Genomic DNA, 27,587 nt, shown 5'->3' with positions numbered 1-27,587 from the left:
TTACCTTTGTTTAGTTTCCCCAGTTCTTTATGGCATTAAGTAGGATTGGAAAACGTACCTTGTAAAGCTGGAGAAAATGTAGTGACAACTATGTAGGAAAATGGTACTCTCTTCTTTTACTGCCTTTTAGCTCCATTTAGAGCAACAAGTGACCTCATTACCCATAGTTTCACTTGGTTTTATCCAAAATAAGCCACAGAAGAGAAAGAATTACCTTGAAGTTACATTCCGCACATTCATTTTTGGTCACGCCCTCATAAGGTACTGGTGCGTTTATACATAATCTTTCTGATGACCCAGTATAGCAAAATTCTCACCATTCATAGCAGGAAACGCATTAAAAGCATCGCCAAGGATTCTAGTCTTCTGAGTTCACTTAGTTGTAAAGAGAACAACTGGCTCGATTAGCCAAGAGGGATAAGCCAGGCATACCTGATTTTAATTTTGAGCCATATGGAGGGATCCAGTGTAGGTAATAGTTGTTATTTGTTTATTGATTTCTGGGCACCTGTCAGTGCATCACTTTCACTAAGGGAGATGAGCCAGTCTTGAAAGGACAAAGGCACGGATTTCCAACAAGCATTTCTGGGACCTAGTGCATCAGCCATTCTTGTGAGTAAGCTAAGTGTGACCACTAAGTACAACACAGGGCAGCAAATATCAGGACCCCAGAGAAGGCCTGGCAGAGGCTTCTGTCTCTTTAGATGAAAAGAAATGGCTCTGGTTTGGGGGTTTGGGAGGTTTCCTAGAAGAAACAGCATGAAATGCAGGCTGGGGGGGTGAAAGTCAGGTAGGGATGTGAGGCAACGAGGGGGGCAAGGAAGCATCCAGTCGGAAGAAGCAGCTTGACCATAGAGTCAGTGATGGCCAATTTAAGGAAGAAAATGTCTACTGGTGTAATTTGCTTCCCTGCTTGAGTTTCTTAAAAAGGATCACTGTTCCTTTGAAGCAGACATTTTTTTCAAGCTAGAATAAAATAATACTAATAAACTAATATTCGAAACTATGCAATTTCATGTGATTCATTAACATCAAAGATAAACTTTAGTTTAACAAACATTTATTGAGCCCTTATTGTATGCCAGACCCTGTGCTAAGCACTGGAAATAAAGTAGTAAACCCCTCACCCGTTTAGGCTGTGGTGGTCAGAATTCGGTTACTTGCAGCCAAATACAGTCTTTTTCTTTTTTTTTTTTTTTTTTCATTGTGAACATTCCTCCCTTCCCCCAGCCCATGGCAACCACCCTTCTACTTTCTGTCTCTGTGAATTTAATTACTCAAGGGACCTCTTATGAGTGGAATCAAACAATATTTGCCTTTCATGACTGGCTTGTTTCAGTTAACATAATGTCTTCAAGGCTCATCCATATTGTAGCAAGTGTCAGAATTTCCTTTCTTTTGAAGGCTGAATTAATACTCCATTGTGTGTGTGTGCATGCGTGTGTGTGTGTTTGTGTGTGTGTGTTCATATATATACACCACACTTGGCTTAGTCATTCATTTATCTGAACAATATCTATTGTTTAACCATTGATGGACACTTGGGTTGCTTCCACCTTTTGGCTATCGTGAATGATGTTGCTGTGAACGTGGGTGTACAAATATCTGTTCAGGTCCCTGCTTTCACTTCTTTCGGGTATATACCCAGGAGTGGAATTGATAGATCATATTCTATGTTTAATTTTTTGAGGAATTGCCATTCTGTTTTCCACAAGGGCTGCACAATCTTCTATTTCCACAGTAGTACACAAAGGTTCCAGTTTCTCCACATCCTCACACACACTTGTTATTTTCTGTTTTGTTTTGTTTTGAATAATATCCGTCCTAATTTGTATGAAGTGGTATCTCATTGTGGTTTTTGATTTACATTCCCTGGTGAGTAGAGACGTTGAACGTCTTTCTCTGTGTGTATTGGTCATTTGTATATCTTCTTTGGAGAAATGTCTGTTCAAATCCTTTACCCATTTTTCAATCAGGTTGTTGTTGAGTTATATGAGTTCTTTATATGTTCTGGATATCAAGTCCTTATCAGATGTATGATTTGCAAGTATTATCTTCCATAGGTTGTTTTTTCATTCTGTTGATTATGTCCTTTGATGTACAAGTTTTTAACTTTGATGAAGTCCAGCTTACCTTTTTTTTTTTTTTTTTTTTTTGCTCATGCTTTTTGTGTCATATCCAAGATATCATTTCCAAACCCAGTGTCATGAAGTTTTTGCCCTGTGTTTTCTTGTAAGAGTTTTATAGTTTTAACTCTTACATTTAGGTCTTTGATCCATCTTAGGTTAATTTTTATATGGTATAAGGTAAGAATCCAACTTCTTTTTTTTGCACATGGATATCCAGTTTTCTCAGCACATTTGTTGAAAAGACCGTCTTTCCCCCACTGAATATTCTTGAAAATTATTTGACCATATATGCAAAGGTTTATATCTGGCCTCTCTCGTTCATTGATATATATGACTGTCTTTGCCAGCATCACAATGATTTGATTACCGTAGCTTTGTAGTAAGTTTTGAATCAGGAAGTATGAGACCTCCAAACTTGTTCTTTTTCAAGATTGTTTTGGCTATTCAGAGTCCCTTGAGATTCCATCTAAATTTTTATATGGATTTTTCTATTTCAACAAAAACATCATTGGGATTTTGATAGGGACTGACTTAACAGAACAACTTTAAAGAAAATATTTGTTTATATAAATCATCATTCTTATTCTAACTTGGATGTTTTTGGAGCCTATGGAGTTGTAGACACAAAATGATCCTTAGAGAATATGAACCCAAAGCCCAGCTCTCTCTACACCATGCCCTTTCCCTTTCTGTACACTTTTCTTGGTACTTCTCCTGACCCCCGCCTCTCCATCTTTCTGTACCTCCAAGGATCCTCTCAAAGAAGGAGTTGGAGAGAAACTATGTTTAAGCCCATGCCCTTAATTTAAGACATTGATCACAACAGTGTTGAGAAGACGCCTCGGGCCAGGCTCCAGGAATCCTAAAGAACCACTAAGTGGATTGAGCAAGGTTCATTTATGTGCCCCTCTGTGGTCTGGTGGCTAACATGGTTGTAAAGAAACTGACCTGAGTAACTCTGGAAACAATCTCCAGCCCATATGGCTAGAGTCCACGCACTTACAAAAAAACCCAAAAAACTGGTTTCAATTGTCCGAACAAATTGGAATGCTCAAGGTTGATACCTTGACAAATTATAGGAAATTGTGAACATTTTCCTAGGCCCAATTATCAGGCCTTTTCCTGAAGGTGATGGAGAGGATTTAGGCAAGAACCATCCCCAGGGCAGGTCTAAAATCACAGTTGGGTGACTGGAGCTGAGGTCAGCTGGCCTCACTGCCTGGGTGCCTGCTGCCATCCGGACCAGACCACCAATGTCTCCCTAAGTAGGAAGCTGGGGACAGAAGGGGCCGGGGACCAGTGTTGGCCCTCTTGAAAGTAGAGAGGAAGAAATGCTTATTTATCTGCCTTGGACAGTATTTCCATTTAGAAAGTATTTTGGTTACTGTCAGGGAAGGTTGAGGCTGGTTGCCAGAAAAACCAAACTTTTCCCCTCCCCACAGGAGGATTAATGCTCTCCCTAAACTCTTAAAAAAAAAAAAAAAAAAGCCTTTTCTCTTCTTCAAAGGCCTCCTGTTTCTGCAGTATTTCAAATGAGACTTTTCCTTTTTGCGATGGTTTGTCAGTTGGTGGTGGGTGAACCTGGCGAGCTGGCCTTTTAAAGCTGAGATGTTCAGGCTGCAGGGTGTGGCCCACTGGTGGGTCGTAAAATCTGTTCAGGGCCCCTGTGATCAACATTTTAAAAAATGGACTAAGACAAAATATACCAGTGTCTATTACATACAGTAAGTCTTGATATTTTTAATTTTACATATGGATATTTGGGATGTTTATTGGGCATGATGTAACGTGTTATTCTTACTGTGTTTAGTAGTCCGAAACTTAAGACCGTTATTCTTAAAATTACCTTTGGCTAAACAAAGGCCTGGTCATGTTCCCAGATCTGGCCAATTCTCAGCAAAATGTCGTGCTAAACAAATACATATAAATAAATAAAGCTATAAAAGTAGCCATTTCAGATTAGTTTTTGAACCTAGTCCTTATTTGGGCCTTCTGATTTTTTTTTCTTTTTTCTTTTTCTTTTTTTTCTGCGGTACGCAGGCCTCTCACTGTTGTGGCCTCTCCTGTTGCGGAGCACAGGCTCCAGACATGCAGGCTCAGTGGCCATGGCTCACGGGCCTAGCCGCTCCGCAGCATGTGGGATCTTCCCAGACCGGGGCATGAACCCGTGTCCCCTGCATCAGCAGGCGGACCCCCAACCACTGCGCCACCAGGGAAGCCCCTGGGCCTTCTGATTTAATTTCTCTTTGATTGATTGCATTTTCCAAAAGAATAAATTGAGTATAAAACAAGTATTATTAAAATACTTATGTATTTTACATATAAAATAAGTATTTCTGATTTAATGGAACAGTGTTTCCCCAACTTTAGTCTTTCACAAACTTTCTGCGTGATTTTTGCCACATCGGTGAACTGCTTGTGTTTTTATTTGTTTCATATTTTCCTTAAATCAACTCAAATTAAATCTACATCTACTATCTGTGAAACTGTTGATTTATATATGGGCTACTTTTCTGATATGCAATAAAATAAATACGTAACTTTTAAAATATAAAAATGTTTATCCACGTGCCATTAAAAATGTTCATCTCACCTCTTTACCCCACATACCATTATTGGGAGAACACTGGTAGTCGGAACTTTTTTTTTTTTTTTTTTAAGCGATACGTGGGCCTCTCACTGTTGTGGCCTCTCCCGTTGCGGAGCACAGGCTCCGGACGCGCAGGCTCAGCGGCCATGGCTCACGGGCCCAGCCGCTCCGCGGCATGTGGGATCTTCCCAGACCAGGGCATGAACCCGTGTCCCCTGCATCGGCAGGCAGACTCTCAACCACTGCGCCACCAGGGAAGCCCAGAACATTTCTTTTGTGCTTTCCTCCTTTTGCTCTCTCAGATTCCTTTGTTCCAACAAAGGTTCCTATACCTGAGAAAAGAAACTAGAGCTGTTAGTTATTAGAGAGAAGTGTTCTTAATTTTAAAGAACTCCCCCTACCCTCCCTCCCACACATTTACTTTCATAGAATACTAGCATTTTTTTTTTTTTTTTTTTTTTTTTTTCTTTTTGCGGTATGCGGGCCTCTCACTGTTGTGGCCTCTCCCGTTGCGGAGCACAGGCTCCGGATGCGCAGGCCCAGCGGCCATGGCTCACGGGCCCAGCCGCTCCGCGGCATATGGGATCCTCCCAGACCGGGGCACGAACCCGTATCCCCTGCATCGGCAGGCGGACTCTCAACCACTGCGCCACCAGGGAAGCCCATACTAGCATTTTTGAATTCACTAGCAGCTCCTTCAAGGTTGAGTATTCCTTGACCCAGCCAGTTTTCTGCATTTATTGGTAAGAATCTTAAGAGAACCATGGAGGGGGAATGATTGACATGAAAGAAACACCTGTATGTCACAGCGCAGGGAAACTCACTTGTTTAGCGAGTGAACCTAGTTGCGTTCTTGGGGCCCAGCCTCATAGGGTCTCTTGGAGACTCGCTGAGATTTGAATGGAAACAGAGCTGAAAGGATTCTAGAGAAAAAGCTTATCCTCTTTCTAACAAATGGGGCGATGGAGGCCCAGAGGGGCAAAGTGGTATACCTGGGGTCACACCTTCAGCTGGTGTAAAACATGAGGCTTGGCCTGCCTCCCCACATCCCTCCTGCATTTATCTCACTCTCTCAGAAGCCTGGTAAGGAAAGTCTCATGCTGGGAATCACAGAAGCCTTGTATTAGAAATGGCTGCCTTCCACTTCAACCAACATCTGAGATCACTGATGCGATACCCTAGGGATGAGAGAAACATGTCAAGTTCACCTGGACAAGACCACTCATGACCTGGAGCCCCTTCACTGTTAAGGGGTTTTCTGGCTATGACATAATGTCAAAGTACTGATGATCTGATTCTCAGGTGCCCTGTAGCCCTACTCAAGCTACTTCTGTTCTAGAAACCAAATTCAGAATCATCCACCAGGACTACCCTTACAGCTGTAATGAGTAGCCTTGAAGTGTCCCCATGATCCTGTAACCAAGGGAGCCCAGGCAAAATGCCAAGTAAAAATTCTGAAGCTCTGAGTCCTGATCCTGAGTTTGGACTGAAAAGTTTTAATAAAACCCTAATGACTAATCACAAATTTTGAGTCTCTCTTACCTTAAATGTGACTTGCAAAGGTCAAAACTACCAACAACAATTCAGAAACCATTTACTATTTTCTATGCTCTGGCAGGCTTTGGGACACAAGGGTGAATGGGGGTGGGGGTCATCTCTGCCCTGGAGGAATTTATAAACCAGTGGAATAACAATGAAGCTTTCCCAGACTCCCTGGGGAGAATTAAGAGAGCCCAATGCTTGGGTCTCCTGGGACCATGTACAGCCCTCTAAAGCCTTGACATTGTTTCTGTGCTCTGTTTTGAGGTCCGCTGCCCCTTTGGGCAGTGAGTTCCTAGAGGGCAGGGGTCCTATCTTACTCAACTCCATATTCCCAGTGCCTGGTGTAAGTAGGTGGCCCTCCCAATGCTTTTATAAAAAGGGAGGTATGGACAGTGTCCTGGGAAAACAGAGTAGGGAGAAATACCAGGTGATGTGACGCAAACCAGAGGGTTTGCATCATTCAGCTCGAGGGTCTCGGGTAGCTTGACAGAGGAGGAAGGCATTTGAGCTGGGGTTTGCAAGACAGGGAGGAGTTTCTGGGAGCTGTTTGGGGAATGGCCTGGGGAGCGCCTGAGTGTCCGCCATGGCTACACTGCGTGGGCCCCTTCCCTGCACCTGGCACCTTCCCTAAAGGAGACACACATCTTTGGTTGGTCTGCACATTTCTCTTAGACGAGCCAGCCATCTGTTTAGCTCTGGATCTGCCCTTAGCTAGTTAGTAACAACTGATTTCTAGCTGTGTGTGTTAAGGTTTAAAAACACACAGAAACGCTAAGCAGGGGCATTTCTTGTCCAGACGATTTCAGGCGAGCTTTATAAGAGTTCCAAGGAATGTGTGGGAGCAGAGAAGTGACACTGATCCATGTATGTCTGCTCAGTAGGGAGTGTGCCTGAAACTTCTTTAGGAACGAGGGCCGTACCTCTGGTCGTGATTTGTTGCAGCTCCTGTAAGCACATTGCCCCCAAAGCCCCTTTTTCTTTAGGGCTTCTTTGCTACCAAATGATAAGATGTATTTATTAATTACATTAGTTATCATCTGTTCCTCGCTGCCAGAGCGTAACCTCTGTGAAGGCAGGGGTCTTGGGGCATCTGTGACAACTGTCACTGAGGCATCCCAAGTGCCTAGAGAATGTGTGGCATATACCAGTCACTCACTGAATATTGATATGAATGAGTATATTGAATGAACGAATGAATGACTACTTCTGTCCCAGATCCGAGCCCAAGTAAAGGGAAGGACAGTTGTCCTGAGAGAGTGGAACTCGGGACTGGAGGGTCACCAGTATTTCCTCCAGGGCGCTGGCCTCTGTGGCATAGGCTGCCTCCTTTCCAGTGGCTGGGCTGGTTTGTCCCCCGCAGTGGATATCGTGAATATACCCAAGCAATAGAAAAGGCATGCCCCCAAAGTACTCTAGTCATTTAAGTGGCCGTGGTTTAGATGTATTCTTTATCACAGGAGGTGGCTGTGAGGCAGTCCTAAAGAACACTGTGTCAGGAGACCTGGGTCCAAAGCCCAGATTTGTCCATTTCCAGCGAGGTGACTGAGGAGTAGTCATTTGCCCTCTCTGAGCCTTAGTCTTGTCAAACAGGGGCGGTAACCCCCTTCACAACGTGCCTAGCACTGCACCCTGTGACACCCAGGAAGCCCTCCATGAGCAGCGTCGCACCCGAGGAGACCCTCTGAAAGGCCAGTAGTGTGGGTGGGTTCTGTGAGCCTGTTTCCCAGGCAGTCCCCGGCTCTCCCCAGGAAAAGATCCAGCAACGCCCCTTGAGGTTTGTTAGGGAGGATCATGCAGCAGCCCCTGCTCCAAACCCAAATCCCCAGTAAGTCAGGAAGATGTATGTGTTTTAAAACATTGGGAGGTCTGCATTGGATCACCCTGGAGCCGTGGCTTCCCGGAGCAGCTGAGACTGAAGCGAAGCAGTTCCTCTGCCGGGAGCTCTCCCGGCTCGTGTCCCACAAGGGGCTGCCTTCACTCAGCTTTGGCGGCCGTTGACTTTTAAATCATAAAAAGCCGCTCTGTATACAGTTTACTCTGTTGCTAGAAGGCGGCAGAACATAGGTATTTAAAAAGGGAGGAAAAAAAAAAAAAAAAAAAGAGCAGAAGAAGCAGCCGTTAATCCCGCCAGGCTTCTGGGCACTGGAGCAGTTGCGGATGACAAAAGTTAATTAGAAACATGAGCAGTTTAACCGAAAACACTTGTGACAATTGGAAGGACAGCCTTTCGGGTTGGAGAAGTTTTCCTAGGGAATCGTTGCGGAAGAAAGTGGCTGCCGCTGGGTAAGTCGTGTCATCGTGACTCTGCAGGCACAGACATGCTCTTTGGGGGCCGAGGCACTGCATCCTGTCTGCACTGGGCGGGTGTGGCCGTGGGTGGGTGCGGGTGCTGGGCTCGGCCATGTCCCTGCCACCTTCCCTCTGACAGCTGCCCTGACGTCGGGGACGGAGCTGCGTGGCTCCGAGTGCTGCCTGAGGAAGGGTGCTGCAGGGTTCATGTCTGCAGTCTGGGCCACCTCGGTGCCTAGCGGAGCACCAGTTTGGAACCCACCCTTCTCAGAGTAATTCCAGTTCTAGTTTGGAAATATTTTGAAGCTTTTCTGAGAAAAGAGTCTGGCCGGGGAACTATTCCCTGACTGCCAAGGGGGAAACCTTGACTTTCAGATAACCTGCGTGTTTTCCTGCTTACGGGGAAGGCTTGTGCCCAGTTCATACTCTTAAGCTCAAAAGCCTTTTTTATTTTAACTCTAACTTGCGTTGTGTTCGTAACTCTTTAAAAGTGCCAACATAGGAAAAACGTATTTGCTTTGATGGGATTTAGCAACTTTTGTGGGTAATTCTTCTTCTGTAAAGATTATACTTGCTTTCTCTTTTTCTGGATTTTTTTTTTTTTTTTTTTTGGTCTGTTCCGTTTGAATGTCTCTGCTACATTGTTTTCTTAAAGTTGGATAATTCTCAATTGTTTGGCTTAACTAGGAAACGGGGTTGTGGGTCGAGTCATTCAAAACAGGAGATGTTTCCTACATCATTCCTACACCATCATAGTGGTGATGCGGATTTTTGTTTTCCCGTAAACATATGTGCTTAATATTGCCTTGTGCGTGTTGACGTTAAGATCAGCATGCGTTCGCACAGCAGACACCAAAAGGTGACAAGGGGGGCATGTGAATAGTGCGTGAATAGGAGAAAGTCAAGGTAGAGTTTAAATTCAACCATAGGTAACGCATGAAGCAGGTAATGGAGCTGCGCGGCATCTGGGTTAGAGCGACTGGCCGTGTAGCCGTGGCCGATGCCCCCTCATGATCAGTGCAGATCCATGGGTATGATTCAGGTCTCCTTCTCTTCCCTGTCTCTGCAGAGGCTTTGGCGAGTCCGGCCCCCTCCCACCCCGGAATGAGCGAAGATGCACCTGCTGCTTTGGAGGGCGGCGGCTGCACCCCTGCTAATTGCGGCGCCTCCTCTGCCATCCCCCAGCCCGGCATGGCCTCCAAGCCCTGGCGCAGCAAGTCAGTCAGTGTGAAGCACAGCGCCACGGCTGCCACGCTCGCGGTCAAGCCTCCTGCACCCGAGGCCCCCAGGCCCACCCCCGAAGCCCTGAAGCCAGCCCCCAACAATCAGAGGTCCATGCTGGAAAAACTGAAACTTTTCAACAGCAAGGGGGCTTCCAAGGTGGGTGAGGGCCCGGGGTCACGGGACACAAGCTGCGAGCGGCTGGAGATCCTGCCCAGCTTCGAAGAGAGCGAAGAGATGGAGGCCGGTGGTCGCCCGCTGTCCGCGGCGGGCCCCACCTCCAGCAGCCCCAAGATCGCGCTCAAGGGCATTGCCCAGAGAACTTTCAGCCGGGCGCTGACCAACAAGAAGAGTTCCCCGAAAGGCAGCGAGAAGGAAAAGGAGAAACAGCAGCGGGAGAAGGAGAAGGAGAAAAGCAAGGACCTCTGCAAGAGAGCCTCGGTGACAGAGAGGCCGGACCTCAAGGAGGGGCCAAGAGAAGACCTCAGTGGGGTGGCGGTGACCGAGATGCCAAAAAAGTCCTCCAAGATCGCCAGCTTAATCCCCAAAGGGGGGAAGCTCAACAGTGCCAAGAAGGAGGCTCCGGCCCCTTCCCACAGTGGGATACCAAAACCAGGAATGAAGAGCATGCCCGGGAAGTCCCCAAGTGCCCCCGTGCCTTCCAAGGATGGGGAGCGGAGCCGGGGTGGGAAGCCGAGCTCGGGGCTCCCCCAGCAGAAGCCCCAGCTGGACGGCAGACACTCCAGTTCCTCCTCCAGCCTGGCGTCCTCGGAAGGCAAAGCCCCAGGAGGGACCACCCTGAATCACAGCATCAGCAGCCAGACTGTCAGTGGGTCCGTCGGGACCGCCCAGACCACGGGAAGCAATACTGTCAGCGTCCAGCTACCTCAGCCCCAGCAATACAGCCACCCCAACACTGCCACAGTGGCGCCTTTCCTGTACAGGTAGGAGCGGCTGCCCCCCTGCCCTGCCAGGGCCCGTGGGCAAAGGAGCCTTGCTGGTGGATTCTGGGTCTCTGAGGGTAGGGGGTCGGGACTGCTACCCGGGAACATTGAGGCAGACAGCTCAGGTGCCGCGTGATCAGTGTGCTTGAGGGACGGTTAATTCAGCAGCGCTGGGGGGAGGCCAGGAAGCTAAAGAGGGGAAGTAAAATGTGAGCTGATCCTGGGGTGAGGAGGAGTGGCCCAGGCACATGGGGACCCAGGGGCTTTGCAGAGGCGGCAGCAGCGTGATCAGAAGCTAGGAGGGTGGTTTGCCATCACTCAACAGGCTCCAACATCAGTCCTACAGCGTCCTGAACGTACTTTAAACAAGGAAAACCACAAAACCACCTTGCTGAGTAACGGAGGCTTCTCACAGAGGTGCTTATCTTAAAATTCCAGATCCTCATGGCTTCTTACACCATCACACGTATTAAATAGTTTTTCTTTTCTTTTTTATTTAAAATAAAAAATAATTTTTTTTTTTGGCTGTGCGGTGTGGCTTGCAGGTTCCCAGCCAGGGATTGAACCTGGGCCACGGCAGTGAAAGCCCAGAATCCTAACCACTAGGCCACTAGGGAATTCCTTCAATATTTTTTCGGTCCCTGCTGTGTGCTGGGATTTCTCGAGGGGAGAACAGCATGAGGAAGAAGCGTAGCCGTGAGGAGGGACTGGTTCTAGAGGAACCAAAGGAACCCGGGTTGTATTTGGGGAGACAAGCCTGGGTGTTTGCATCTGTCCGTTATCGGTCCCTCGGTCTGTCTGTCTCTGATGACACATCCATAGCACCACGGGAGACCACGTGGAGCCAGGTGCTGTTGCTCTGGGTGGTTCCGGCCCACGAGAGCCTCTGGTTGCACCACACACCTGTACAGGATGGAGGACACTGGATGCGGGTGATGCTGGATGCATGGGATGAGTCCTCTCCGGGCAGATGCGAGCCTCTCAGCCCTGCTCTTGGGGGTTCCCAGAATCTTGTTCACAGTGCTCGACTTGATCCTGTGCTCGAGATGTGCAGGGCAGTGGGCTACACTGCACAGCTGAGTGATAACTAATACCTCTCCACAGCACAAGGGGACCGATGGTTGAATGCCACAGTCTGGGCACTTACTTTACAGTTTCTACCCTAAGTATATACACAATCACACCTGTACACACACACTCATACACCTATAGTGTGGATGCACATCAGGGACAGTCACACGTAAGTAAGGACACAAGTACACATTCATACATAAAGTGTAAATACATGTATTCACACGTGTATTTACATACCTGTTCATATGCACAGACTCAGGCCCATGCTTTCAGCTTCCTCTGTTTACATGGTTCCCCAAAGAATTAGATATTTCCTCTATTTCTGCCTGAGGTGAGTTCTAGTGGGTTCTGTCACCATTCCTGCCAAGAGCTGATAGAAAGTCTGGTTCAAGTGATTGATTTCAGAGTTAAGCCCACAGCATCCAGCCTGTGAGGGAATGTCAGGCTTCTGAGGAGAAACTCTTTTCTTTTCGTTGCTTACCCACCCTTTCAGTGAGGGACACGCCAGACCTTTTTAATGGGAGGCGGTCATCTTCGTATTCAATCAAGTCATCAGCTCAGCTAACAGTCCTGAGAAGGGTGCCAAGGCTTAGATAATGACTCAGCACTTGCCTCCATGCTCAGCTTTTTATACAACTGTTCTCTGAACCGTGGAGGCAACTGAATTGCTTGCCGTGAAATTTTTATCATGGCACTCACACGAATAGTCTTGAGGTGATGCATATTCAAGCGACTGTTCCCCGATTCTTGATCTGCATTTTCAGAATTAAAATACGTGACTGTCTGATCACCATCAATCTCACCCCTGCTCCTTTTTTTTTTTTGGCTGTAATTATTTGAACGATTCTAAAACGTTTAACCTTTTCAAAAAATATTTCAAGATTTTTCAATGAGAGGAAAAACTCTTAATGATAAAGAGCAAAATGTCTGACAAACAGGAGGAAGGAGAAAACGTCACGTGTCTGTCAAGCTGCGTTTTAGTGTTTACGCTCACCCTGTGTGATATCCTTCTGGCTCCTCTGAGGTGCCTTTCCTCTAGGTGAGCCAAGCAGGAGGAGGGAAAGAAGAGCACTGGGATAGGAGTCAGGATGCCTGGACTCTGCCTTTTATTCGCTCGCGAGTCCCTGGGTGGCCTTGGGACCTGGCTGCAGGCATAGCTGTTGAGTATACACCATGCGAGTGCAGAGACCCAGCTCATTTAATCATTCTCACAACTCCATGAGCTGGCTACCCTTTTTATCCCTGTTCTGAAGGTGAGCAAACTGAGGCCTAGAGCATTTAAGTAAGTTGCCCTAGGTCAAAGAGCTGAGAGCCAGAAAGCTAGCGTCTAAAGCCAAGTCTGTCCCTTTAAGAGGGGCCAAGTGCTTAACCACGAAACCGTCGTGACTCTAAATCACTGCCTCGCTTTGAGCCTCATCTGTAAAGTGAGGAGATGGGGCTAGATTAGAGGATTTTAGGAAATGGTTTAGGCTCCCTTTGTGCTCTGAGATGCTCTCTCTCAAGTTTATAGCTCACTGTAGATGCCTTACAGCGCTTCCCCCAGAACCTCTCCACATTAGTGATGGTACCAAGGGAAGAAAAGGAAGATAAATCACTTTTGAAAAATAACTCTGAATGAATCATGGTTACCGATTCAGAAGGCACACTGGACACCTCTATTGCTTTACACTTTACTGCTTTTATGTTGTCTCACCTGTGATTTTTGTAGCAGCCAGGGCAGGTCACTGTCATAATCCCCGCTTGAGGGCCAGACGCTCAGGGAGGTGCAGTGACTTACTGAGATGTGCATGGCTGTCAAGTTACAGACTCCACACTGCAGCCAGCTCAGTGTTCAGATGCCAAGTCTAATGTTCCTTCTAGCACCTGGCATCGTTCTAGACTTAAAAACTTCTCATTTATCCGCTCAGCATACCCTGCCTGAGTGCCTGCTTGGCATGTGAGTTGGAACAGATCGTGTTCTCATGTGCACGCATCAAAAGAGCCAGTCTTAGCCTTCAGAGAGCTCTTAATCTAGTGTAGGAAAGATTTATCCATTAGATCATATTGTAATAAGTAGGCATCAGGAGAATAGAGACGCACAGGAGGTGGAGCCATCTGCTGGCCAAGGACTGGGGAAGGCTTCCAGGCCAAGATGGCATGGGGACTGTGCCTGAAAGGTAGATTAGGAGCAAACTAAGGAAGAAAGAGGAAAAGAGCCTTTAGGCAGAGGGCACAATGACTACAAAGACAAAACTTAAGGACAGGGTATGATCTGGTAATGGAGAGAAGCCACGTGTGGGTGGAGCACAGGGCAGGGCTGTGTGTAAAGGGCAGGAGTGGCAGGAGACAGGGCTGGAAAGGAAGGAAGGAAGGAAGAATCCCATGCTGTAGGGCACCTTCTATCACAATTAGGACTTTAGACCTTATTCTGTGGGCAGCGGGGAAACCATCGGAGCCCTTTAATCAGAAGGTGACAGGATCACATCGGCATCACTGAGATCAGTGCAGGACAGAATGGGGAGTGGACCAGACCTAGGAACAGTCTAGTACAGAAGTCACGGTTCATGTGCCTGCTTGACTCCACAAAGGAAATACAAATGAGTGGTTCAGGCTGAGTGGGACTCTGGTAGAGGGAACCCCACGCCTCTCTAGACGGGGCCGCCACCACTTGTCACCAGCAGGCAGCGCCCTGCAAGAACGCGAGCTCAGTCCTTCCAGACTTATTTTTACTGGGAGAAGGCAGAAATCCAGAATTTTTGTGAAATCTTCCGACTTTCAAATGTGGAAATTAATTCAGAAGCTTTAAAAAAAATACTGTGGGGCTTCCCTGGTGGCGCAGTGGTTGAGAGCTCGCCTGCCGATGCAGGAGACACGGGTTCGTGCCTCGGTCCGGGAAGATCCCACATGCCACGGAGCAGCTGGGCCCGTGAGCCATGGCCGCTGAGCCTGCATGTCCGGAGCCTGTGCTCTGCAATGGGAGAGGCCACAGCAGGGAGAGGCCTGCGTACCGCAAAAAAAAAAAAAAAAAAAAAAAATACTGTGGAGACCAATAAGAATCAGTTTGTGGGCTGCTTTCTGTACATGGCTGTCGCTGGCAACCTCTAGTCTGGAGACAGCGTACCTGTTCACAAAGTGCTTCAAGGGCCTGGGCAGAGATGGCGAGAGCTTGGATTCTGGTCAAGGGAAGGAGAGGAACACCGAGAGCATGAAAATCCTTTAAAGGTCGAGATGGCAGGAATGGGGAACCAATGGTATCGGTAGGAGGGCAAAGGGGGGAGCATGGATGGATGACGTGGGGTTATCAGTACACATCCGCCACAGTCTGTTTTAGACAGTTCACATTGCTGGCACCACTTTCTTCACAGGGAGTGAAATCTGGTTGAAGCAGCTCAGGATGCTAATGAATTAGTAACGTTACTCCCATGGTTATGTGTCTGAGTATAATTACATGTTTTCATGGCACGCCAAAATAAGCAGAGGTAATTGTGGCAAGAGCACATGGCATGAAGCAGTTGCCTCAATTTGCTTGACAAAAAAGGACATGGAGAAGGTTTGGGGAAGTACAGATTTCAGTCAGGTGTTGAAATACTCATCAATGAGACCTTTCATCTCAGAAGCTCTGAGCTCTGAATCAGACCTAGAGGACAAACACACCTGCCTGGTTGTACGGTCATCTTTCCAGAGACGGCCGTGTCAGGAGGATCTGGAGGGGGGGCCGGGGGCTGTCAGTGGGGTCATGGAGTCATCTTCATGCCTGGCTTGCTGGCATCGCTGGTTACTTAGAAGTGGCTCTTCGGCACATGTTAAACGATCCAAACCATCCAGTACTCGCCAGCATTTTTCTGGCTAGACCTAGCTCCCCAAAGGGGATGCAGAGAAGCGTTCTCCAGTGAAGGATTGCAGACCCTCCATTAGGGTGATGAATGTTTCATCCTTTACAGTTCAGTGGGTCTCTCCGTTTCTAGGACCTTGCTCCACGTGCACCAGTGAATTATTTAGCGTCCGTCTGCTGGTCTGCCCCGTTCTAAAGCTTCTTGCCGAAGGAGGGGATATAGTCGGGGCTGTGGTCGGGGCACAGTGGTCCGGATGTGCTAGTTACCCCTTGTGACAAGTGTGTCTGCTCTGGTTTGTGTGTGAAGGTCCCAGACAGACACCGAAGGGAATGTTACTGCCGAGTCCAGCTCAGGGGGTGTGACCGTGGAGCCGAGCCACTACACCAAGAGTGGACAGCCTGCCCTGGAGGAACTCACTGGTGAGTTTGGCGCCTGGAAATTCCGTGTCTCTTGGTGGTGAGGCCTCCCGTGCAACCATCTGCTGGAAGGTCCCGAGCCCAGCTTGATGTGAAGTCGCTTCACTGTTGCCTTGATTGATGAGCCAAACAAACTGATTGTCTGTCTTACTACCTTCCTTCTCTTTCTTCCTTCTCTTTCTTCTCCTTCTCTCATGATCTACTCCCTCCTCCCCAGAATTGTAAATAAGTCTTTCACCTGTTGGCCATTCTGTTTTAAGGTATGCTCCTCTTCAGTCACGTAGGGGCTCCGGGCTGCTCGGATACTTCACTTTGAATCTCCTTGTTCACTCTTCAGATAGAGTTGCCTTACAGAAAGACTTGGAGGGCTTCCCTGGTGGCGCAGTGGTTGAGAGTCCGCCTGCCGATGCAGGGGACACGGGTTCGTGCCCCGGTCTGGAAGATCCCACATGCCGCGGAGCGGCTGGGCCCGTGAGCCATGGCCGCTGAGCCTGCGCATCCGGAGCCTGTGCTCCGCAACGGGAGAGGCCACAACAGTGAGAGGCCCGCGTACCGGAAAAAAAAAAAAATAAAGACTTGGAACCCTAAAATGTATTGACTTTTTCAAATTTCCTTTAAGAAGCACTGATTGAAAATTGTTCTGAGCACCCTCGGAACAGTTGGAAAGAAGATTTCAGCATGCTTCTTTTACCAAAAACAAAAACAAAAACAAATCTAAATTTTATTTAAATATAACCCAGACAAGGATGATTAAAGGGATATTATATCACATAAAAGCATAAAATCTGCAATTGTCATATAGTTAATTCCACAAATATTGATTAGTGTTATACTGTCACATTCTTAATTTAAAGAAAAAAAGGTAGTATCAGAATTAGAATTCCTACTGCAGTGTATTCCGAGCTACCACCTTCTCTGTCCCTTGTCCCCCGTTCCCAGCTCTGTGCCCTGGGTTCCAGCAACTTCTAACCAGGGGAGGGAGTGGTAAACCACATATTTAGCAGTGGCTGAGTTATTCTTCACATATCTTACCACTTCCAGAGTTGGGTTAAAAATTGAATCCATGTTTAAAATCCATTTATTAGACTAAATATCCATGACCCCACCATATTAATAGCCACATTACAGCTGTGGAGTTGGTCTGCAGCCCACGTGATCGACTCTTATACCCGTTTGACCATTAGCTCTGAGTATTAATTTCAGAGGATCTGAGTGATTTCTCTCTTTTCTTCTGGTTCTGCTGCCTGGGCACAGTGTTGGGGCAGAGAGGTTTCAGGCCATTTGTAAGTGATCCATCTTACAGTGGTTTAGGGCCCCATTTAGTGGTTTGGGATTGATTTTATGTTTCCTTCTCTCCCAGGTTTTAGCTCCCCTGCATATGAGGACATGGGTAGTTCAGGAGAAGGGCCAGCTCTCAGGAGAAGGGTGTGGAGTTTAATTACTACTCAGGTCTCCACACACATTCCAGATTGTGTTCGTATGTGCACGCATCAAAAGAGCCAGGCCGGTGATTCAGAGGCAGGCATGGATCAGATGTGTGACTCGTGGAGGAGTGTGGAGTCGTGGCAGACATTGGGGCTCAGTGAAATTCACATCTGAAAAGCAAAAGCGGCAGCCGGAAAACATTCCACGTAACAGTTAAATTTCACAGGGACAGATCGCAGCCTGTGATCTTTTCACTCCTTTATCTTTTTCTCCCCATGTCTCCTGTGCATCAGGACAGTAAACCAAGTGAGAGCTCAGAAAGCCTGAGATGCTGTTGGTTTGGGGACCAGGACTGTGCAGCCAGTCATGCCTGATCAAGCACCCTTCGGTGTAAAGTCAAACGATGTTAGTTGCTAAGGAAAATATCTGAATTAGGGTGACTTGTCTTTACATTCAAGTAGTGGAACTCACATGGGCGGCTGTAACACATGCGGCTGTACAGTTAATAATTTTATGGAGACACTACATAGTAGCTTGTACGTATGAGGTTGAATTCAGCTTATGTACAGCCGATCCCTTGAAATGACAACAAGCGGGTGTATTTAGGAATGGACATTTACGAGGCTCTTTGATCCATTGCTAAGTTCCTCCCCCTTACTTATGCAAGTAGGTGGATTTTCCCATGGTGCTCTGTCATTTCCATAGCGTTACACGTGAGTCCTGCATCTCAGATTGTAACGTTAGAAGGAATAACATCCGCTTATTATCCAGCCCATGAATCCCTTCGATCATTCACTGATGAATTGTGTTTCAGTCTCTGCTGGAATGCTTCTTTTTTTTTTTTTTTTTTTTTTTTTTTTTGCGGTACGCGGGCCTCTCACTGTTGTGGTCTCTCCCACTGCGGAGCGCAGGCTCCGGACGTGCAGGCTCAGCGGCCATGGCTCACGGGCCCAGCCGCTCCGCAGCATGTGGGATCTTCCCAGACCGGGGCACGAACCCGTATCCCCTGCATCGGCAGGCGGATGCTCAACCACTGCGCCACCAGGGAAGCCCTGGAATACTTCTTGTGATGGAAAGTCTATTCCTTCATGAGGCAGCCCTTCCATATTTTATTGGCGTTAAGTAGTGATAGAGTCTTTTATCCTTACCTTTCTAAATCACTAGATATAATCCAGCCTCACAGACAATTTCCATCCTTTTCCATGTAGCAGCATGTCCCTTAGTCTCCCTCTTCCAAGTAAAAATCCCCGGTTCCATCCATGTTCCTCATGTAACACCCTGACCTCCTCACCTCTGCTCTATTTGGTCAGAATATGGTGTTCTTTTCATCATGACCAGTGGCTTGAGGGAGGACTGCCCTTGGTAGATGCAGGAGAGCCACAGGTAGACATGGAATAGTTCATTCAGTTTTTAACTTCTCTGTATACGGGCTTTAAGGGCCCAGCCATTTCCACCAGGGCACAGCTGTGTGTTTATTTTGTTCAGGCTATGGGTTGGTAGGGAGATCTTACATTAAGGCCATCTTCCAAGCAGGTAGAATTGGCAGTTCAGAATGTGATCACCTGAGCAAGGCAGGTGGATTACTGGTTTGTGTTTCTACGTTGCTCTTGGAATCTGTGTATGTAGAGCTCTGAGAGGAGCAGATATTTCCTAGTGGGACCCCTCAGAGGGACACAGGACACTCAGATTCAACGAGCCCTCATTTTATGCCAGGCATATCATGTGTCATCTCATCTGATCCTCCTAACCTTGAGGGAAGGGGTTTTATCCCCATTTGACATATGACATTTAGAGAGAATAAGTGACTTGCCTGAGGTCAAGTGGCTAGTAAGTGGCAGTAAACCTTTACCTGTTGGAATGCAAAAGCTATTCTTTTTCTTCAGCCCTACGTTGACCAAACATCTTGTGGACAATAAATATTTCTTGAGCATCTATAGATTTGTGTGGGGTTATCAAAAATAAAGGTGAGATACCACTCCATATCAAAGATCTTTGAATTTCTAAAGGAGAGTTAACAGGCAAATGTGTCATTCATAGAGACATGGATAAATACAGGTATACCTTGGAGATATTGCAGGTTTGGTTCCAGACCACTGCAGTAAAGCAAATATTGCAGTAATGCAAGACACACAGAGTTTCTGGCTTCCCAGTGCATATAAAAGCTCTGTTTACGCTACACTGTAGCCTGTTAAGTGTGCAGTAGCATTATGTCTAAAGAAAACAATGTACAGGACTTCCCTGGTGGCGCAGTGGTTAAGAATCCGCCTGCCGATGCAGGGGACATGGGTTCGAGCCCTGGTCCGGGAAGATCCCACATGCCGTGGAGCAACTAAGCCCGTGCACCACAACTACTGAGCCTGCGCTCTAGAGCCCGTGAGCCACAACTCTGAACCCCACGCTTCTAGAGCCTGTGCTCCATAACAAGAGAAGCCACTGCACTGAGAAGCCCATGCACGGCAACAAAGAGTAGCCCCGCTCGCCGCAACTAGAGAAAGCCCGCGTGCAGCAACGAAGACCCAACGCAGCCACAAATAAATTAATTAAAAAGAGAAAAGAAAAAAGACAACAATATGCATACCTTAATTGAAAAATACTTTATTGCTAAAAAATGCTAACCATCATCTGAGCCTTCAGTGAGTCATAATTTTTTTGCTGGTGGAGGGTTTGAAATATTGGGAGAATTACCAAAATGTGACACAGAGACACAAAGTGAGCAAATGCTGTTGGAAAAATGGCACTGATAGGCTTGCTTGACGCAGGGTTGCCACAAACCTTCAATGCCCGCGAAGCACGATAAAACAAGGTATGCCTATAAATATAGTTATTATACTGTTGTGTGTGATTAAGTTAATTAATGAAGGTAATTTGAAAACTGGTGCCTAGACTTAGCTTCATAATAAATGTTCCCTGCAGGGCCTGGAGCTATCCAAAGGATCAGTACCTTTTTGGCAGCCTTTACACAGATAAAATATGGTCAAACTGGCAGTAAAAGATATTTAATTGATGGCCCAGGAGATAGATGCAATTACATTCCTCCACGGCCATTAGGGGAAGGTAAAATAGATATTCATCACTGCTTTTGTTTAAACACACACACACACACACACACACACACACACACACATATATATATATATATATATATATATATGTATGTATTTTAAAGAATTGGATGGGAAATGCAGGTTTGACCACTTTTTAGATAAGAGAAAAATGCCTTCCAAATTTCTCTTGGTTAGAGGTGGGAAGAAAATTCAAAACACTGGCATTTTCAAGGGTAGAGAGTTTGCCATAGCAGATTATCTCTATATAATCAATCATTTAATCCATTCCCCACCCTCCAGGCACCACCATGCTGAGAATAATCTAAGATCATCTGTCTCAGAAGGAAAGTTAATTCTATGACATTTCTTATAGAAATGTCTATAAGAAATGCCTGTTGCACTATTAATGACAATTGCTGGAAGTTCTTCTTGGTGTCTGCTCTATATCCCACTTGCTGCTGCCCATGTGTACTATGTTCTGTATAGAGATTTCTTTAGAAATATTGCTGAGCACTTGAAATAGTCATCAGCTTTTAAAGACCCTTGATTGTGGTCTTCTCAGCCCTCCTGAAATTACTCTGAGGGAATGATATGTGATTCCTTTAATCACTATTTTAGTTATTTGGCTTTTCCTCTCCCCCCATAAGCAGCCCAAACTAAACAGAATAGCCAGACAACCCAAAGCGAGGCTTCTCTGAGAGGGGACGTGGCTTCCTAGCTTGGGTGTAGCCTGTTTCTCCTGGGATGTTTGTGCCAACTTGACCTCTCCGGGCCAGGTATTTAGTGGGAAATGTTGCCCAGGGAATGGAAGTCCCTTATCCCCCAGAGAGAAGTCTGAATCTTCTCGAATGCTGCCCGCTCTGCAGCACCAGCTGGCGCGCAGGGAGAAGAAAGACCGCTCTCTCTCTCTTTAGATTTAGCACCTTCCTTTGGGCACCTGTGCATTTATTCATTCATGCATTCATTCTCCAATCCTTCTCGAGCACCCGTGGTGAACCAGGCCCTGAGCAGGAAACGTGGTTTTGGTCACAGGCACAGTTGCTGTTCCTAAGAATCTCCCCATATATCTGAGAACTAAAATAGCTTTAACCTTTGTCTCTCCAGGGGAAGATCCCGAGGCTCGGCGACTGCGGACGGTGAAGAACATCGCTGATCTGCGGCAGAATTTGGAGGAGACCATGTCCAGTTTACGGGGAACTCAGGTTACACACAGGTATCTGGAGCGTGAATCACTTTCCTGAACCAGCTAGTAACTTGGTTTTCACATGGCTGCTTCTGCCACCGTGTGTTTCCGCCACTAGCCAAGTGATCTGGTTAATTACGGAATAAATAACCTTGATCGCCAAATGTGCTGGAATTCACCGAGAATGCCATACGGCATGCGGAAGTGTCAGGGACAAAAATCCGTGGAGACAGATTCCTCCCCAAAGCAGAAGGTTGCTGAGTCCATTCCACAGAGGATGTGGCAGACCAGCTGTATTTAAATTTCCCTTTGCTTGCATTTTCCAAAACGATATGATATTATGCTGTTGAAACGAGCAGGTGAACTGTATTTGACCTGTGTGATAAAGCGAATAACTCGAATTCCTACCCGGTCTTCTGATCCCCAAGCACTCTGTGACGTTGTTAGTCATGCACGTGTATAAAACACGTACAGAAATATTTATAAAAACGTAGGATCATGTTTAAACCATGATTTCGTTAGATGAACTCTAGGATTACACTGGAAACATTTATCAGTTTCTTTTCATCGTTGATCAAGAAGGGGAAAAGGGTGCAGCCCTGGGACATCCTTTGTGATTTGGGCAGAACCAACTTTTATGGTTTGTGTTTGGCCTTGATGATCAAGGTAAAGTCCCGGTTACCCCTGTGAGCTCCTGGGTCTGGGGGGTCTCCCCTGCTTCTCCAATTTCAGTCTCTTTGATAAATGAATACGGCAAGGAGACTGCTGGGCTCCACCACAGCCAGCAGCTTCGGCAGATGGGGGTTAAGCACTGTGGTTTCTTAAAGAAGACCAGGGCCCAAACCTTAGGAGTTCCCAGTATAAGGAAAGTCAGGCAGGCTGCTTCCAGGATCAGAGGGAAACGAAAACAGATGAGGCACCAAATTGATTCTCCCAGAGAAGAGTCCACTGGGGGTGGCTGGTGATGGCATGGAGCCAGGTGCTGGACCCTGCGACTCTTGATTAGCTAAGAAACATCCCTCTTTCCACCATCATCATTGAAACTGATTTAATGTAGGTTACAGCAGTTTCGTGGATTTCTTGGCTTGGGCTAGGATGGTGATCATGACAGGAGGGAAATCTTCCATGCTTTCTTCTGCAGGAAAGACTCACTCTCTGCTTAGTAAAGAGACCCCAGCATGTCTCTGCATCTTGATGGTGTGGCGAGACCTGAAGGGCCAGAAAGACAGTGGACCGACTGCAAAAGAGTCTTCGGAGGGCCAGGGACGAGCTCCATCCCCTGGCAGTTTCAGACTCAGCTAGTTTCATGGGTCTCAAGCCCAGGCATTTACCACTCTTTTCTGGCCTTTTGCCCCCAAAGTTTGTCATTTTGGACAAAAGGTGGGAGAAGCAAAAGTGCGTGTGTGTAGCGGGGGCAGGGGGGGATAGATACTACAGAGTTAGAAAATCAGGGCCCTCCCCACCTGCTCAGTCTGGAGAGAGCTGAGGATGTGAAAATGGGATCTTAGGACCTTGGGAGTGGATGGGTGCATCCTGCCTTTAGGAAAGGTGAGCTGAGATGCAGCATCCTAGGGTGAATAGGCACACAGCTACCTTTATGCCCCATTGTTATCAGTCTAGAGTTTTCTACTTCCTTTCCTGGGTTGGAAAGAAGATTCCAGAAGTTAAGATTGTTTATTTAAAGTAATTGTTAAGGGGTATCTTGTACCATGTTTTAGGGGAAAAATCTGTGCTGGGCTTTTCAGAATGTCACGTAGATGTGCAGCTTCATCTTCATTTTTAACAACAGAGCTACACTGGGTGGTATGTTGGTACCTTTTTTTTTTTAACTTATTTGTTTTCTTTTTTGGCTGCATTGGGTCTTTGTTGCTGTGCCCAGGCCTTCTCTAGTTGCAGTGAGCGGGGGCTACTTTTTGTTGCGGTGCACAGGCTTCTCATTGCAGTGGCTTCTCTTGTTGCAGAGCACGGGCTCTAAGCGCGTGGGCTTCAGGAGTTGTGGCTCGCGGGCTCTAGAGCGCAGGCTCAGTAGTTGTGGCGCATGGGCTTAGTTGCTCCGCGGCATGTGGGATCTTCCCGGACCAGGGCTTGAACACCTTTTCCCTGCATTGGCAGATGGATTCTTAACCACTGCGCCGCCAGGGAAAGCCCAATACCTTATTTTTTGATCCTCTTTTGTATATGGGAAATATTTCACAATTCTAAAAAAAAAATGAAAGAGAATGTAAACTGCAAAGACTACTAGGCATATTGGGGTCTAACCCAAGGCCGGTTTTATGTTTTTAGCACATTAGAAACCACGTTTGACACCAATGTCACCACGGAGATCAGCGGGCGCAGTATCCTCAGCTTGACGGGCAGGCCCACTCCCCTGTCCTGGAGGCTCGGCCAGTCCAGCCCTCGGCTGCAGGCGGGAGACGCCCCCTCGATGGGCAACGGGTACCCGCCCCGAGCCAACGCCAGCCGCTTCATCAACACCGAGTCGGGCCGCTACATGTACTCTGCCCCCTTGCGGAGGCAGCTGGCCTCCAGGGGCAGCACCGTCTGCCACGGGGACGTCTCGGACAAGGCAGGAGATGAGATGGACTTGGAGAGCATCAGCATGGACGCCCCCGGCTACATGAGCGACGGGGACGTTCTGAGCAAGAACGTGCGGGCGGACGACATCACGAGCGGGTGAGTACCTGGGCCGCCTCTCTTTTCACGGAGCAGGGGAGGCGTGGCCCCTGCCTTCTCTTCTGCGGGGCTTATTGAAGTTCTCTGGGGGAGAGCAAACTGCCTTCCTCACGTCCTGTTCATTTTGAAGGCTGTGTGCCCTGGAGGGGAGCCTTCTGGGCCAAGAGACGCAAGACTTGGGCCGCAGTCCGGGCTTGACAGTAACTCGCTGGGCAATTCCAGCCAGGCTCCACCGGCAGCCAGAGTGACACTTGACAACAAACCATATTGTGTCAGTCCTTTAAACCAAACCTTATGCTTAGGATAGAATCCAGACTCCTGAGCCTGGCCTACCTGGCCTACAGGATCTGACCCTTACCTGCCTCTTAGAACTCATTGTCCTGTACTCCCCCTTGCTTCTGCTGCTGCTGCAGCTGGTAATTCTATCTCTCAGTCTCATCAAGCTCTTTCCTGCCTCCGGGCCTTTGCACTGTTTCTCTGCCTTGGTTCTATTGCCCAGATCTATTCCCTTGGTTCCTTCTGGCTGCTCGGCTGGCATCTCTTTGGAGGGGCCCTCCTTGACCCTTCAACTTGAAGTCCTTTATGTGACCTGCCCCAGGCCTAGTTTCCGTCACCGTGTCTTATGCTCATTTGGAAGCTTATCTCTGTTTAAAATTATCCTGAGGATGGGTTTATATTTTATCATTTCCCCGCCCGTTCCTGCTTACAACAACAAGCGCCATCATGCAGGGACTTGTCTGGCTTGCTCACCACTGAATCCCCAATGCCTTGTACATGTAGGAGCTTATAAACATTGCTGAATTGGTGAGCACGCGGCTTGATGAATGAAGGAGCAGACCCAGCCTCCCTGTAACATGCGAAGTTGAGGCGAGTGATGAGATGATGTCTGAGCCGGGCCGTGACCATGTGTGGCCCAAGGCTTGGCTTCTTGTTTTTGCCACACTTCCAGATCACTGTGGAAGCTGAACGAGCATCCGTTTGCTCCACTTTCTGTGAGTTCTTCATCTGTTAACCCGGCTTGCCCAGAAGTCCTTCAGGACCTTCTCCCTCTCTAACATTCTAATAGATAAAATTACAGATAATAAAAATTAGGCATGATGATCATGCCACTCATTTTCCTGAATGTAATGATCAAGAACCCCATGGGTGAGTCAGTGTTTTCATAATTTTAACGATAGCTCATTATCCTACTATGTGCCAAGCACTGTGCTAGGTGCTTTATATATATGTTATCTTCTTCTATCCTCACAGCAGTCCTTTGAGATAGGTGATATCATAATCCCCATCTTCTGGAGGAGTAAACTGAGGCTCAGGAAGGTTAAATAACTTGCCCAAGTAGTTAAGAAGCAGAGCCCAGGGCTAGTTCCTTAACCACTGTGCTGCCCCGTCTTGGCCAGCATTTTATTGCTGTGTTGAAATAGCACAGCTCCTTGAGTTTATTTCAAAATTGATTTACTTTTGCTTAGTTCTACCTGTCTTACTAGAAGTGTTCTTTCATTTAATTAGAAGCTTAGAGATAGAGCTGCTTTGGCTTTTTGCCTGTTACTTTTAGAACCACCCCATAGTGAAATCTTCAAAGACAGGAGCCACCAAACCCTTACGGTGTATGTAACACGTTTCTGCTATTATCCAAATGGCTGGGAAAGTTAATGGCCTGATAAATCAAATGATCCAGTTAGCTTAGAGCATCATTTTGTGTCTCTAGTTTTACATGAACATGAAAACAGTAACATATACCTGTTACTAAAGTTACATGTAATTTAATCTTTTATTATTCTTTATTTTATTTATTTATTTATTTATTTTTGCGGTACGCGGGCCTCTCACTGTTGTGGCCTCTCCCGTTGCGGAGCACAGGCTCCGGACGCGCAGGCTCAGTGACCATGGCTCACGGGCCCAGCCGCTCCGCGGCATGTGGGATCTTCCCAGACCAGGGCACGAACCCGTGTCCCCTGCATCGGCAGACGGACTCTCAACCACTCTCAACCACCGCGCCACCAGGGAAGCCCTTTTATTATTCTTTAGAAGACCGTTGATATTCAGCATGGCCTCAAGGTTATCATTATCACTTCCCACTGTGATACACTACCAAAATACTTCGGGATTATTTTGAGATTTTCATATTTTTTAAGAAAGTTTATTCTCTTGTCAGGTCAGTCTTTTAATAAATGAAGATGTATTTATTTTTATGTACTACTGACAGTTTCCACAAGGTGGAGACATTGAAGCACCGTAAACTGAACCTTAGTGATGTTACAGTGAGACACTCCTAGTTTCTTCAGCTATTCAAACCAAAGCCTTTACCCCTGCTGAAAGGCACAGATGTTTACATTTCACTTCCTGCTTTGGGAAGCTTACATTTTTAGCAAGTGAGATAGTGCTTAGAGCAAGTGTAGATAAAAGTGCGGAAATGTAAGCAAACACCCAGTTACTGAAATTGGAGAACTCTGGTCTGTTTCCAACTCCCCCCAGCCCCACCAATTCCTTTTAATGTAGAAATTTACCTACACAAATGAGGAGAGGCAGCCCAGATGGCACTGAGCACTCCTTCTAGTTGTGACATTCTAGAGTGCTAGTTAAGCATGACTCCACACTGGAAATGCACGCGAGTTTCTGCTTTGAGGCCAAGTTATAGGTTTGCCTGTGTGTGCAGAGTTCAGGGCACGCCATTTAATGTCCTTTGTACTCAATTCTTTTCCCTTTTATAAACATGACAAGGTTGTAGATATTGAATGACTGATCATTTACTTCAGAATCTGCCCAATAAGTCATATTGCTGAGGCAGTTGGTGTAGTGGAAAGAAAACAGACAGATACCAGACAAGCTTGAATCCCGCTCTGCCACTCTCAAACTCTGTAACTTTAAGCTCGTCATCTAACTTCCCAAAGCCTCAAAGCACTACAGTTAATTTGGTTTTTAACCTTCTACAATTAGATTTCTCTTTGAGGTTGTATCTAATTAATGGCAAGTATCTGATAAAGACACACAGTTTTCAGACAGGGTTTAGATGTCTTATCAACCTCAAAGGTCCCGGCACTTGGAAACAATGAAATGATTACAGTTTTTATCCAGATGTTTGTTTGGCTTAGTGGAAACAGCCTCGATGTATGAGTAATATATAAATCAGTATTGAGGCTCTTTGAGGAAAGTTCTCGTAAAAGTTTACAGCAAGTTTAGTTAGCAAGACTGAGGTGGAAGTAAATTCTAGTTTCTGAAAACGTATGGCCTTTGTTTTTAAAATGACA

General features: G+C 46.8%; 1 protein-coding gene across 8 annotated transcripts in view; it reads left to right on the top strand.

Annotated features, from left to right (window-relative positions):
- The window catches only part of NAV2 (neuron navigator 2), a 770,197-nt gene that overhangs the window by 587,615 nt on the left and 154,995 nt on the right, over window positions 1-27,587 (top strand). For 7 of the 8 annotated variants that reach the window (XM_081241078.1, XM_081241077.1, XM_081241076.1 and 4 more), the window contains 4 exons: window positions 9,620-10,715; window positions 15,908-16,020; window positions 21,591-21,699; window positions 23,953-24,342. In XM_081241078.1, the coding sequence (XP_081097204.1) occupies window positions 9,620-10,715; window positions 15,908-16,020; window positions 21,591-21,699; window positions 23,953-24,342 (1,708 nt within the window). Of the gene's footprint in view, window positions 1-8,393; window positions 8,545-9,619; window positions 10,716-15,907; window positions 16,021-21,590; window positions 21,700-23,952; window positions 24,343-27,587 lie in introns of those variants that run through there. The other variant, XM_081241080.1, reaches the window with a different exon arrangement.

The sequence above is a fragment of the Mesoplodon bidens genome (assembly GCF_964165515.1).
Source record: "Mesoplodon bidens genome assembly, chromosome: 7".
Taxonomy (NCBI): domain Eukaryota; kingdom Metazoa; phylum Chordata; class Mammalia; order Artiodactyla; family Ziphiidae; genus Mesoplodon; species Mesoplodon bidens.
The sequence above is the reverse complement of the archived record's forward strand: the minus strand, read 5'-3'. Positions and strand labels throughout refer to the sequence as shown.